This window comes from Macrotis lagotis, chromosome 1 (assembly GCF_037893015.1).
Source record: "Macrotis lagotis isolate mMagLag1 chromosome 1, bilby.v1.9.chrom.fasta, whole genome shotgun sequence".
NCBI lineage: Eukaryota > Metazoa > Chordata > Mammalia > Peramelemorphia > Peramelidae > Macrotis > Macrotis lagotis.
Genome location: NC_133658.1, coordinates 249,410,660 through 249,426,350, shown reverse-complemented (window position 1 = coordinate 249,426,350; position 15,691 = coordinate 249,410,660). Strand labels below are relative to the sequence as shown.

At 35.3% G+C, this 15,691-nt stretch overlaps 1 protein-coding gene across 3 annotated transcripts in view; it reads right to left on the bottom strand.

Annotated features, from left to right (window-relative positions):
• EYA2 (EYA transcriptional coactivator and phosphatase 2) overlaps positions 1-15,691 on the bottom strand; it is a 250,980-nt gene that overhangs the window by 70,329 nt on the left and 164,960 nt on the right. For all 3 annotated transcript variants that reach the window (XM_074210160.1, XM_074210161.1, XM_074210162.1), the window contains 3 exons: positions 10,264-10,331; positions 7,184-7,361; positions 1,416-1,561 (listed from right to left, as the gene is read on the bottom strand). In XM_074210160.1, coding sequence (XP_074066261.1) covers positions 1,416-1,561; positions 7,184-7,361; positions 10,264-10,331 — 392 coding nt within the window. The remainder of the gene's footprint in view (positions 1-1,415; positions 1,562-7,183; positions 7,362-10,263; positions 10,332-15,691) is intronic.

Below are 15,691 nucleotides of genomic sequence, written 5' to 3'. Positions count from 1 at the left end.
TTCTGGGTCTCAGTTTTCTCATCAGTAAAATATAATAGCCAGACTTAATGGTTAATAATATTTCTTCCAAATCTAATAGTTTTTATACTCATATTTTTTCTCTCTAATATTTCTTTCTCTTCTTCATTTATGTAATTTCTTTCCTAAACAGATGAAGAATTGGAAAGAACAGCTAATGAGGTGTAAAACATGTAAATCCTTTTTACTCCAATACACTAATTAAACAGTATCCATATCCATTCATTTCTTTTTACTAAGGCTTTCAAAAGTTGCATTCAAAAGGACATCATTGCTTTGGATTGCAAGGTTGATCAATACCATCTCTACTTTCTTTTTTTCCTCTCTCCATATCAAAGAATCTGTTATCTTTCTCATCTTGTCTATTATGATAGGGTACTCTAGGGGAGATATTGATACACACAAATCCAGTGTTCTAAACTCCTCCACAACAATAATGTAAAGGAATTTCAGAGCACAAACTAAGGCTCATTCAGTATTACTGGTTGAAATCAATACTAAAAGCATATTTGAATGAGATAATAGTTATCTTTCACAAAATAAGTAAAAATAGAACCGGACTGATGGGTTTACTAAACCATTCTTGGTAATTGTGAGCATTATCTAGCACTTGTCTTTAGCTATCATCATCTCCCTTCCCCTATGACATTATCCTTTATATTTAAAGTTGACTTTTTTGTTTTTGCAAGGCAATGGGGTCAAGTGACTTGGCCAAGGTCACAGCCAAGTAAGTATCAAGTGTCTGAGGCCGCATTTGAACTCAAGTTCTCCTGATTCCAGGGCCAGTGCTTTATCCACTGTGCCACCTAGATCCCCCTAAAGTTGTTGCTATTGAAATATATCATGTTGTAGAAAAGACCAGCAAAAGGCCAATGATCCCTGAGATAATTTATATATACAAAATCACCTTTTAAAATAATAATAGTGCAAAAAATATAAAAAAATAATAATAGTGCCACAGAAATAAAACAGATTTTGAGAAAGTTCTACTTGAGCTTCCTTCAATTAGGCATACGAATATTTAAGCCATCCAGACTAGAGAACTGTCAATTTTCTTCTTGAACATCTCTAGGCTGAGAGATAATAACAATTTTCATTGTTAATTCTTGTGTTTTATCTCTAACAATTCCCAAGTTGTTCATTTGACCAAATGAAATTTCTCCTTTCTTTATCATAAACTCATTTTCTTTTCACCTTATCTTTCATGGATGCTAAAAACAATTATCCATTCTCTCTTGTTGCCAACTTTCACATACCTCAATATGGCCATCAGTTCACCCATCATTCTATTTGGACCATGGACAGAATCTAGATCTATAAGTGCCATAAAATAATGTAGCTCACTAGCAAATCTTGATTAGATTCATTAATTCAGAGAGAATGTGTTTTTATATTACCTCAATTTCATTGTCCACTGTAGGGGAAGGGTCATTACTTCGTTTTGATCGGCCACGAAGCTTCCCATCAGAGCCCCGATGTTGCCTGTCTGCCTCTCCATCCTTGGCTGGTGTTGGAGGCCCATTATGTGTGTTGTATTCTAGTACTGTAAGAAAGGAAAGGTTGAAAAAGTCAAGAGTTTGGCCATTAGTTTTATTTCACAGAATTGTTTATATGAAAAATATCACCTGTGAAGAAATGCCCATGGGAGGTTGGGAATAGCTCCCCAAAGACTGAATATCACAGAACCTTGCCAAAGGTCTCCTTTTTTCCATTTTCACCAGATTACCCCAAACTGGATATGTACACCTCTCTTGACTTTGTTAGAAAGGATACTAGAATTGGAATCATAGGTTTGCGGTTAGAATCCCAATTCTACTACTTATTCTTTGTGTGATCTTGGGGGCAAGTTCTCAATATTTCTTTCTGGGCTTTATTTATAAAATGAGGATATTAAGAACTCAATGACCCTTATGGTTCTTTCTCATAATAAACCTTAGGATTTTTTGATCTAGGTCAGATTGGTCACACAGAGTTGAGTGGAAGAGAATTATTAGATCTCTGTGACTAAAGTATCCTGTCCTCTATACACCCATCTCGCTGCATTACACTTATTAATATGAACATACTAATATTGATACTGATAAGGACTAGGTCTATGACTTTGTTGGTATATGGACATCTGACAGGAAAAACTTCCTCTCCCAATGGAGGTGGCACCTTCTTTGCAACTGAGAGTCTTGGAGAGTAATTTAAGCATTGGCTAAATGACTTAGCCAAGGTCATATATCCAGTATGTCTCAGAGGTGTCATTTTAACTTGAGTCCTCCAGGCTGTAAATCTAGCTTTTTAGGAATTAAATCATAATATCACTTTAATTGAATTAAGGAAGAAATATTTTTCAGTACCTGGTCCAAAGACTTGGGAATGGGGGAACAGTATATTCAAATTCATGGAGGAATTCCCAGTAGGGGCTTAACAGCAGACAAGAGAGTCTTTCAGAGAGTCTTTTTAAGGACCTTTAGAGTTTGGCTGCAGAAGTTGTTCCCTGCCTTAAAAAGTTTCTTCTTTACTTAAGCACCTATGTGAAGGCCTTGTGCTAGGTATTTGGAGTATAAGAATTGTTTCTTTATACATACAAACAAACCTGCATGCATGCACCTGCATACAATTCTATTGCATTCATTTCAAATAATTTATTTTAGCATAATTTAAAAAAAATTTGAGTTACAATTTTGTTCCTCTCTTCATTCCCTTCCTTATCCCTTGAAAATGCAAGTGATATGATACCCACATACATGTGAAGTCATACAAAATAAAAAAAGTATATTTTAAGCTGCAATCAAAGTTCACTCCCTGGAGGTGGATAGCCTTTTTTTCATCATGAGCCCTTTGTAATTGTGGTGGATCATTTAATTAACTAGTCATTTAAGTATAAGAACTATTTCAAAACAGACTTTACTTATAATCTTATAATCTAATGGATAGTAGTAAGAATGCCTAACATGTTTAGTATTTAACATGTCATGCTAGGGATGCAGAGACAAAAAGGAGAGTTCATAGTTTACTAGAAGAGGGACTCAACTTTTTTTTTTTTTGTATGATGAATTCCTTTTGGAATCTGGTGAAGCCTATGGGTCTCTTTTCAGAAGAATACATTTAAACAGTTTAAGAAAATGCTAAACTTTACTTAGAGATTCATGAAAATAAAGATATATTTTTCCCCTCAACCAAATTCAAAATCCCTTGAAATCTATCCCTAGACCCAAGTTTAGAACATCTCTATCAGGGAGACAAACACATCTAAGAGTTGTCTAAGTTCTGAACAATAGTCTAAATTCCTTAATCTGACTTGTACAACTAATTCCTTAGCCCACCACAACCTTACATTAATCTACTTTGCACACGTCTCTTGTATTAATTCCCTTTATATATTATTTCTCTAACCATACTCGATTACCTAACTGCTCCTCATCCATATTCCACACTTACCATGCTTATGCTTTAGCTCACATCATTATCTCAAGAATTAATACTTTCCTTTTTCTTTCCCTTACACCATCCCTACCAAATTCCACCTGCTGAGAATTCTTCCAGAATTGCCAAAAATCTAGCCTTCTATGAAGCCTTCCCCTAACGCTTTCCTTAAAATAAGGGCATACCAGAAAGTCATAAAAATGACTTTTTCCTTTCTTGACCTGATCTTCCTTATCTTTTGATTCACACCTTCCTTAATTAGGCAAATTTTTTTTTACATTACATCTTGTCTGTGTGTATGTATGTGTTAGCATGTATATGTCTTGTCTCCTTATTAGATTATCTGAAAGATTCCTGAGGGCAGGTTCTGTTTGCTTTTTTGCTCTGGTATGCCTTACTCAATACTCTGAACATGGTAGATATTTAATAAATATTTGCTAAATTGAAACAAGAAAATCCTTCAACTCCTTTTAGAGATTTTGTGATCATACTTAAAAACACCATATATTAATTTTGAGTAACGTCATATGTTCAGATTTTATGTTCTAAATCAGCAGACCATCCAATTGAAGTATGCAGCAATCAGCTGCAAATTGTGTGGTATTTTATATAAATGTTATCACATGCCAATAAAAACTACATTCAGGAGGGGAGGAATAACATCTGAATATCATATTCAGGCAGTAAAAGAAGGATAATGATCTGTCAGTAATACCATCTGAGTCTTTAGAATTTTAAAACTAACCACTCAAGGAAATTCTGGAAAATTTCAAAAGGATTGGATATGAGAAATTTCTAAGGGTTGCATACTCTGTGTGTATGTGTGTTTTAAAACAAAAAGACAAGAGGACTAAAAAAGCAAGAAAGCTCAGCTACAAATGACTTAATTATCCATACCATTAGATTTTATGTACACTTGTTAGATAAACAGTATCCCATCTACTTATCTTTGTGACACACCCTACAGAAAAAATGGGGAAATGAGCAAGGTAATTAAGAAAAATTTGTCAAAGGAATGTATTGTTCTCTTCCAATATGTTGGGTTTTTGATAGTGAACAAAGAAGTCCTTCCCAGTTAAGGCCACATTCTTATGTGCCTTTATGACTGAGGCCTAGGAATTATGGAATATTGAATTGGGAGTAGAATGCTAACTGATGACTGTTCTCTTCCCTCACATTCTCTGCCAAATTCATTTTTCCATTGATTTCTTAGTCTTTTTTTTTTCTCTGAAAAATTTTTTGGAGAGACTTAAACACAAAAAGTTGAATCTGAATAATCAACTTTCTTCAATTATGGAATGTCTAAGGAAATTGAAGTTTGCAAATGAGGAAAGGAAACAACTTCAAATATTTGACATACAGAGCATCGGACCAATAGTTAAAACCTCCTGGACTCAAGATGTGACTCAGCTAATGACTACCTGGAGTGACCTTAGGCAAACTATCTAACTGAATTAAAGCCTCAGGTTACCTATCTATAAAGGGATGGTGTTAATAATATTTATTTTACTTATCTTGGACTACTTTGAGGAATATTTAAGGATATATGTGAAAGAACTTTGTAAACTGTAGTATACTATATAAATTTAAGAAATGTTATCCAGATTATATTTAAATAATATTAATTTTTTTACTACAAACTATTACTCTGTTCTGTTGTACCAGGTTCCATCCTCATCCAGAAACAGAATTCATGAATGAGTCAGTTTATATATTTAAGGGACCTCATAAACCACTGGTTCTTCCATCATATCTATGAGGAGGTGAAATCACCCTTGATGATAGTAAAAATGGAAGGTGAAATCGATTTCTGAAAGCCACTAAGAAACCCAGGAAGGAAGCAATGTTCGAGGTGATCTGCATTACCATTCATTAATTTGTTATGGGAATATTAAGTGCCTGCCTTCATACCAGGTGTTGTGGGATACAAAACATGTAATGGGGATAGTGGTACAGGAGAGAGACCATCATTGTCCTTAAGGGGCTTACCATCTTCTGGAGCAAATAATACAAGATGGCATCTAATCAAATGATTGCTAGACTATATTATCAGACTAAAAGGCAATGGGAGTCCAGAGAAAGGACACAGCTAAATTAGTGATGAAGACATGATGTTTCAGAGAAGCCTGTAAGGACTTTGAAGGCAATCAAAAAATCAGTGTTGATTTTACAACATTTTTTTTGTAAAGCTATTTGCTTTTAAGCCACCCAAAACACTTAATTCTGCCAACCATCAATGTTTTATTAAATAGATGCTACTTTTTAAAAAAAAATTATTTAAGGCAATGGGACTTGCCCAAGGTCACACAGCTAGGCAATTATTAAGTGTCTGAGGCCAGATTTGAACTCAGGTACTCCTTACTCCAGGGCTGGTGCTCTATCCACTGCACCACCTCACTGCCCCCAAATAGATGCTACTTTTAAGGCTCTTTTCTCGCAAATGGAAAAGATATGATTTCAAGATACTTAATTATATTATGAGACCTCAGCATTTGAAATGAAGAACATCATTAACTCTACAAAACACTGTTTAGAGAAATAAATACAGAATAGTTGGAAAAAATTAATGGAAAGGCTGAGCTGAATGATGACAGTATCTAAATTAATTTTTCAATATTTTCCTTACAATGTTAGAACCCTGTTCTTAAGCACACCTTTCCAATCTTATGTCTTAATACTAGCAATAATATATTATTGAGTTTCAGACAAACTTGTTTTGCTTTATGATTGTACCATGCCTTCTCACATCCAAGGTTTTCTTTTCTTCTTTCCTACCACCTCCCCAACATCTCAATCTGCTGAAAAAAATATCTATTATTTTAAAGTTCAGCTTACCTAACAGGTCCTCCAGGAAGACTCCCCTGATTCTCTTGGTCAACAATGATAATAGATGTTCCCATTCCGAACTCAAATGAAATAATGGAAATAAAGGCCTCGCCAAATTTGAAGCACTATATAAATGGTAGTTTTCATAATGTACTGTGTTTTCTTGCCTGATGCACTTACTCTACTTTATGGTTCTTTGTGTATCAGTCTCCAGAGGATAGGTGCATTATCATGTTCATCTTTGTACCCCCTTCCCTGACCTCCTCCCACTAGAGTGAAATAAAAGATCTTACACATAGTAGGTGCTAGTTTATAAAAAATTTTTCTTCACATATATTCATATTTGATCCTCACAGGAACCCTATGAGATAAATGAGAAATGTACAAAGTTTGTTGGATGAATGAAGGAATTCTAAGAGGAATAGGCCTGGAGCAAGAAAATGGCAAACCACTGCAGTATCTTTTCCAAGAAAATCCTATGGACGTATTGGTATGCTATTACCTACAGGGTCAACAAGATTTGGACATGACTAAATGACTGGAAAACAACAAAAGCAAAAGGGAATCAAAATGTTTTCTTTTTAAAATTCAAAAATAAATTCTGAAATTCCTACTTCAACTCTATGAACTGAGGGCAGTCCTTGCATCTCTTATTTACTATATTTCAAAGACAGCATCATGAACAGCTTAATGGTCTACTAAATATCTATGAGAGTATCCTGGTGTAGTGGAGAAAGCAATGGACTTGCAATCAGGAAGACTTGCGTTCAAGTTTCATTTTACACTAGCTGTATGACCCTGGGCTAAGTGACTTAACTTCTCTGTTTCCTCATCTACATAATAAGAGGATTGAATTTGCTGATCTCTTTCTGACTCTATAAGCCTGTCATATATACTTTTCCTTTTTATGATTTAGTATACTTACCAGCAAGTGACTCTGAACTCTGACTGGTGACATTATGTGAAGACTCCTGAAGTGCATATGTAGGTGTGGAAAGGGCTGAAGGGCTGATGCTGTTGGCAGACACGTATGGAGAGTTGTAGGAAGAGCTGTAATACTGGGAGTATTGGCTCTGAGTAAAGCCTGGGTAGGAAGGATATTCCTTAGGAAACAAGAAAAAAAGACAAAAGTAGAAAATAAAATATCATTTCTTACCCTGCCATTGCCTCCAATCCTGCCCATGGGTCATGGTTTGGTGTGATGGAAAGGTTGAGAAGAGTCATACCAGTGCAGAGTTGGGGGTTCGATGTTTAGTCTGTTCAGCCTCTAGGCAAATCATGAATCCTCCTTGTGAACATGAACCCCTGAGAAGTGGTAATCCAACCAGCTTCTGCTTGAAGGCTTCTAAAAGTTAGAAAGTACTATCCCATAAAGGCAATTCATTTGGCTTTTCAAGGCTCTAGTCTTTTTTTTTTTTTAATTTTTCAAAAATTTAAGAGAAGAAGATTTATTGAGGAAATATTAGGACACAATGAAATATAATAATAATTGAATGATTGTTTTTTGTTTAATTATATACTTGATTTACATTTGAAAACCTGGAGTGAGTTAATAATAAGTACCTGGGCTAAGACAATGTTGGGGGTGGAGTGGGAGGAGATACTGGTGTTTGTTGCAGTTATGAAAACTTTGGAAACTATCTTTAGCTACAACAGCACCCACTAATCTCCACACTCTATGTGTGGGTGTTAATATAATAACCTTGCTTATCAGAGATGGAACATAATTTCTCATAGTATTTCACAAGGGGAAATCTCAATTGGAATTTCATGAGGAATAATGTTGATGCTCTTCATCACTATGTTATAAATCAAAAGATTTTATATATTTTACTTTTAGCAACTTTTCTTTTTAAGTTTTGAGTTCCAGATTCCTTCCTTCCCTCCCATCCTTCTTCCTTCCACTAGAAGGCAAATAAAATATTAATTATACATATGACATCATGCAGAGCAAATATACATACTATTAAAAAAAGGGAAAAATAAAGTGATAAAATTATACTTTTGATTTGGACTCAAGAGTTCTTTAGAGTTCTAGCTCTGGAGATGGATAGCATTTTTTACATCATGAGTTCTTTGGAATTGTCTTGAAACATTGTATTAATCAGAATTTACAGTTGAACTTCATTACAACATTGCTGTTACTGTCTTCTTAACTTTGCACAAGTTCATATAGCTCTTGCCATTTTTTTAAAAATCTAGTTTTAAAAAAATTTATTTGTCTAATAATCTGGAAACCACCTCCTTGCAACATCCATTGATCTCAGTTCTATTCTCTGAAGCTACACTGATTAAGTCTGACCAACTGAATGATAAAGTTGCAAGCTACCTGAAGTCACCTCCTTGCCCCATAACAAAATTTTCTTCTTTCTGGACTAATCATAACTAGTTCTGGACTAACCATAACTAGAGAAGCATATATGGCATGCTTCTCTGATCTCTCACCATCTTAGCTATCCCTTCTTTCTTTGATTCTACCAAAATACCATATTTGGTCAATCTCAAATGAATTTAAGTCATCTTGACACTGGAGAATTGATAAGGAAAAACTTCCTATTCTCAGTAAATGGTTGTTGTATGTGGAATTTAGTATAAATAATCAGAAAAGTAGTGGAGTGAGAAAGACAGGACCACTCCCTTTAGAGATGGTGGACTTAGCTTCAAATCCTACTTTGGTTATTTAATATTGTATGGCCTTGACAGACTCTTGATTTCATCTGGAAAACTGACATGGTTATGGTTAGTCTCCCAGATTCCTCTGGCTCAATATTTGAAACACTTTGATCTTATGCAATGAAGTTACTATGTTGTATAGCTTTGTTTTTTCTATATTACAAGGAAGGGCTTGAGGAGTGAAAGTCAAGGAAGAAATGACTGTTAACAATATTTTATTATTTTTAAATTTATTAGCAACAGGACCAGAGTTTAGATTGATAGAGCAAATAAAGCAATTTTCAGAGACAGCTTCTGATATCCTCCAATTTTAGAGCAAAAGGTCTTTTGAGAACTTTGGTTCAATTTCCTTCTTGCCAGATCAAGAAACTAAGAAACAGAGTCAGAAAAAAGATTTGCTTCTTCCCTTAACTTACATCTCCAGCTATGATTTTGGGAGTCTTTAAAACCACAATTATCTATCTATAGAGTGTGGGCTTTTATTAAGTGCCATGGAATGAGAGGTAAATTATGATTTCCATTTTACAGTTGAGGAAACTGAGACAAATAAGTTAAGTGAGTTGTCCACATGGTCAATCACTACTAAGTGTCTGTGGTCAAAATTTTTTTTTTAGGTCAGGAAGTGGGATTAAGTGACTTGCTTAAGGTCACACAATTGTTAAATATTAAGTGTCTAAGGGTGGATTTGAACTCAGGTCCTCCTGACTAAAGAGTCAATGCTCTATTCATTGCATCACCTAGCTTTTCCTGTGGTCAAATTTAAACTCACATCTTCCTGAAGTCTCTCAGTCCATTGCTTTATCCAAAGTACTATATAGTTGCCTCAGGTAGAGTGCTTCTCAGTTCAGGGAGGAGTAACACTTAATAATGTAAGCTAAATCATCTCGTATCAGGCTTTAATTGCATTCGTCAGTTTTGTTTAAAAGTAGAAAGAGTTCTGAACTTGGAGCCAGGAGACCTAGGTTTGAATCTCACCTCTGACACGTGTTAATGATTGACAAGTTATAACTTCTCAAAGTTTCAGTTTCTTCATCTGTAAAATTGAGATAGCAATAAAGGCATTACCTACCTCTTAGCTAAAGGAAAATAACTTTGCTAACCTCCAAGTGCTACAGAAAATGAGAATGAGGACTATGATAATTCCAGAACTAACACCTGACCTAAATCATAGCCAAATCCATGCAAAAATGAATGGACCAGGTGGCAAGTGTATCAGAGTCTACCAGAAATTTGCCCAAATGTTCTCATTTTAAGTTTATATATATATATATATATATTTTTTTTTTAAAAGAAAAGGGCTGCTTCTTCAATCTATCACTAATGACTTTGTACCTGATGCATGGTTCCAAATCCTGCTGAGTTGGTCAAACCATTTGCCCCTTGATAAATCCCTGAGGCACCTGCAGAAAGGAAAGAGATATACACTGAAATTAAATTTCTTACCTCTGGGAGAAAGATAGGGGATGGGGACATGAAGTACTCATCACTTTAAGTGATGGGCAGGGATAAGTGCACAAACACAAGTATACAGGTAGCCAGTCTAGACTTTGGGGGCATGTGGTTTTTAAATGTTACTGCCCTTTGTCGAGTTAGTCCTGATTTCTGCCTATAAAATGAGAAGCAATAAATCGCCAAAGCCAGGGGCCTACTTATAGCACAAGGACTAGGATGGGACAATATATCACGTATTGAAAGGCATTTTAAAAACAACCATTAAGTCCAGTCAAAATAAAAGCTCATAAGGGAACTGAGAAAAAGCAGATCCAGCCTCAGCTGGGAAATGAGGCAACCGGCCAGGGGGCTTTTTATCCTATTCTTTTTTAAAAGGCAATTTGAAGAATTTTGTATCCTCCCCCAAGACATGTAGTTATGTGCACAAAGAATGGAAATTTTGGCATGCTAACATCTGAAATGACAGGAACTGGGGGAGCTACTTAGATGAAATATGAGATGATGCACAGGAAAATGTAAGGCCTAGGTTGTAGTCCTTGCTTTACCATGAACTTACTATGTGACCTTGGGCAAGTTATACACCCCTCCTTGGACTAGTTTATCAACTGTTAATACTTCAGTGGACAGTCATAATTGGAGAACATCCAGAGGAAGGTTATCAAGATAGTGAAGGTTAAAAGAACTAGGAATGTTTAACTTGGAAGAAAAGACGTGTGTGTGTGTGTGTGTGTGTGTGTGAGGGGGGAAGGGTCATGATACTTGTCTTCAAGTATTTAAAGGGCTGTCATGTGGAAGAGATTAGATTTGTTTTGTGAGGTTAGGAAAAACTTCCTAACATAGTTATCAAGGAGTAGAATATGCTGCTTTGAAAAGTAGCAGGTCCCTCCTATCATTGACAATCTTTAAGCAGATGCCTTTAAGTGAATGATCACCTATAAGAAGGTATGCTCCTTGATGGCAAGAGCAGTTACCATTTTGTCCTTGGATGGCCAGCGCCTAGAAATACCTGGCAATGATAGGTGTTTGACAATCCAGTCATCTCATAAATCCTCTATAGTAGCTCCTCCAAGATTTTAAAAAGACTATTTCATGGGTACTAGTGATAAGGCATTCTTTCTGCCAGTCCTAATCCTTCTAAATGATTACTCTCCTTCTTTTTCTAATTTCTGGATGAAACTTTTTTTAAGCTATTTTTTTCTAACAGTTTCCCCTACTAGAAAAAAAAAGAAAAAAATACTTAAACAGGTATGTACATGTGAAGCAATACAAATTCTCACATTGTTGATGTTCAAAAATGCATCTCATTTTGTATATTGGTCCATTATCTCTGCCAGCAGACAGGTAGCATTCTTTATTATCAATTCTCTGGAATCCTGGCTAATTATTATGTTGCTAAGAGTTCTTAAGACTTTCAAAATTGTAATTTTTATGTTTTTGTTATAGTAATAAATTATTCTCCTGGTTCTGCTCAAATCACTCTGTATTAGTTCATGTAAGTCTTCCCAGGTTTCTCTGAAGCCATCTTTTTCATTATTTCCTACAACAATATTATTACATTACATTTACATGCCATGTTTTGTTTAGCCATTTCTGAACTGGTGTTCCCCTTTAGTTTCCTGTTCTCAAGCACTACAAAAGTTATATTTTTGTACATGTACTTCTTTGTTTGATCTTGGAGTGGTACAGTTGGGTCCAAAGATATGTATAGTTTAGTAATTTTTTTGGTAAAGAAATTCATTCCAGAATAGCTGTATCAATTCATTGTTCCACCTGTGATGTGATGATGTTTACCCTTTGTTCTCAAAGAAGACCATGACATCAGTGAGGTGATGCCAAGACATGCATGTGAACTGGATTTGAGTGAGGAGGGTACTGTGCTACAGGCAACAACTTTACTTTTTCCTCTGGAGTCTAGTGGCTAGGATCAGAGTATTTGGAGATGACCCTGGATGCAAGGCAATCAGGATTAAGAGACAGGTCACATAACTAGTAAGTGTCTAAGGTCGAATTTGAACTCAGGTCCTTCTGACTTCAGGGCTGGTGTTCTACCCACTGTGCTACCTAGGTGCCCTATTGATGCTTTACCAAATAGTATGTCAATACACCTGTTTTCTTACAGTTCCTTCAACATCAGTAATTTTCCTTTTTTGTCAACTTTACCAATCTAATGGATGTGAGATAGAATCGCTCCCTTCTTCTTTCCCCTTCTCTTACCCTCCCCCAATTTCCCTTTTTCTTTTTCTTCAAAGAGTATTTCTAAAATAATTAGTAATATGGAATATTTTTCCACATGACTATGGTAAAATTTGGATTTCTTCTCTCCAGAGCTGATTGTTCATACCATTTGAACATCTATCAATTGGGGGATGAGTCTTATTCTTTTAAATTAGAATCATTTCCTGATATTTCTTAGAAATTAAACCTTTATTCAAGAACATTTTCTGAAAACATTTTTTCTTAGGTTTTTGCAAGGCAATGGGGTTAAGTGGCTTGCCTAAGGCCACATGGCTAGGTAATTATTAAGTATCTGAGACAAGATTTGAACTCGGGTACTCTCCAGGGCCGGTGCTCTATCCACTACGCCACCTAGCCACCCCAAAACATTTTTCTTGATTAAATGCTTGCCTTCTAAGTTGCAACTGGATTGATTTGCACAAAATTTTAAAATTTTTATCCAGTCAAAACTGCCCATTTTTTCTTCTGTGATCCTATCTATCTTTTGTTCAGGGAATTGTTCCCTTAACCTATAGTTTTGAAGGGTAATTTTTCCCTTATTTCTCTAATTTATTTATGATGTGACTTTTTATATTTAGGTTTTGTATTGCTGGTCTAAGCTTAATTTTTGCTAGAGTCTTAAAGTTTTTTTCATCAGTTTCTGTCAAACAGTGATTCCTTTTTCCAGTAGCTGAGGTCTTTGGATTTTGGAAGATACCATTTACACTACTTCTTATGCACAAAGAAAATGAGTCATGACCCAGGGAGTTCTTAAAGGTACGATCCCTCTATTTTACTTAACTCTTCCATTTTATGAAAGACAACCAGATATTAATTAGTTAGTCTAAGATCACATACATAATAAGTGATGGAGTGTGGTTCTGAATTCAGGTCTTTCTACTCAAATGTTTCCATTCTAACCATTCCTTTCTCCTCCCTGTCCCCTATTTTACTCTTTGTGGATGGCAAATACATTGCTCATAGATAGAAGTGCTCAAGAAATTCATATTTGCAGATATTTTGGGGTTAATTTTAACAATCTCAGACAAGGATAAAAACTATTAAATTCCTCCTCTTCTGCTGCTGCTACTGCTGCCTCCACTACTATTATATTACAGTACTTAAAGCTACAACTGCTATTACTATGATTCATTCTTCAATCAAATCATGGATCCTCAAAAGAGAATGCTTAAGAACTATATAAGAAAGACCAAGTAGATGAAGAATGATTATTGTGCAGATTTGTAACTGAATGGGAAATCCACTGAATTAAGTCTAGCAGTACATATATCTTAGATACTCCTTACAGATAAATTAGGAGGAAGAGAATAAGTTGGACTGTATTTGGGAAACTATGCAGTAATTCTCCATACTCCTAAGTTATTCCTTTGCACAAAAATCCTCTTTTAAAACCAATGATATCATTTTATGTATATATATATATATTGCATAAATACAATTTTATTTATTTTTATTTGTAATCATATTTTTTCAATCATTATTATAGTTTGTTTTTTAGGTTGTTTTTTTTTTTTTTGCAAGGCAATGGGGGTTAAGTGGCTTGCCTATGGCCACACAGCTAGGTAATTATTAAGTGTCTGAGGCTGGGTTTGAACTCAGGTCCTCCTGACTCCAGGGCCAGTGCTCTATCCACTGTGCCACTTAGCTGCCCCTATAATCATATTTTAACATCATAATTTTCCAATAATGTTATCTAGCTGTGAATCAAAGAAAACTATTATATCTAAGGAACCAAAACTGAAGATGCCATAAAGGTCAATGGATAGATTTAAGGCAGGTAAAGTGGGTTGTAGCATATTAGCTATAATGACTTGTAAAATGAAAATATGTATGGTGAGTGAGGTGGACAGGATGAACTTCAAAGTGTCTACTCATTCTAATGCTTTAAATTCTAAATTCTTTTCCAGGTTTGACTTGTAAGTTCTATTTTCTAAGGTCCCTTCCAGCTTTGTGATTCCATGGCATATCAACTGCCCAATCAAATCAAAAAGTATTTATCAGATACTTGTTGCTTACCCTCTGTAGGATACAAAAGAAGTAAATTACATTAACCCTGTTCTTTGAAAGCCTATAACCTCTTAGAATGAAGTGTCATTTAGGTATCTGATAAATAAGTGCTAAATAAATATTTGTTGTTCAGATTTTTCAATCATGTTTGGTTCTTCATGACCAAGATACTGGAAGAGTTTACCATTTCCTTCTCCAGCTCATTTTACAGTTGAGGAAACTGAGGCAAAGAATGTTAAGTGACACATCCAGGTTACACAGTTTGTATGTGTGTGAGATCAGACTTAAACTCATGAAGATGATCTTCCTGATCCCAAGACTGGAACTCTATCAACTCAATCACTGACTTGCTTGAATGTTTACTTATATGAAATTATAAAGTACTTAGAGAATATAGATTCAGAGATGGATATGATCTTAGAATTAAATCCAAATCTTTAATTTCAACTTTATATATATATATATATATATATATATATATATATATATATATATATATATATATATATTTAGGGTTTTTTTTTTCCCAAGGCAAATGGGGGTTAAGTAGCTTGCCCGAGGCCACACAGCTAGGTCATGATGAAGTGTCTGAGACCGGATTTGACCCTAGGTACTCCTGACTCCAGGGCTGGTGTTTTATCCACTGCACCACTTAGCCACCCCTAAATCTTTAATTTCAGATGGAGAAATAAAGACAGAGAGTGAAAGATCTTGTTCTAGGTCACACAGGTAAACAGTGAGGGAGGCAATATTGCAACACAGTTCTGACTCCCATTCTTGACTCTTTCCAAAGTTTTTATTATTATTCATCATCCTTGAATCAATCAGACTCCTGTTAGCCTTGCCTATCAGGAAGGAGATGGCCAGAAGAAAAAGAGAAATGTGGTAAGAAGGTACCTACATTTCTGGGCAAATGTCTGATGGAAGCTGGCCCACAATCCATTCTAGCCAGAAGGTTCTTCAAGAATAGTAGCTCCACCCACAGGCAATCTTCCCAGGGCTCAAACAGGAACCCTGAAAACTATCCCCTCTGCTACTTCCTGGAATGAGTACTTTATATTGGGGG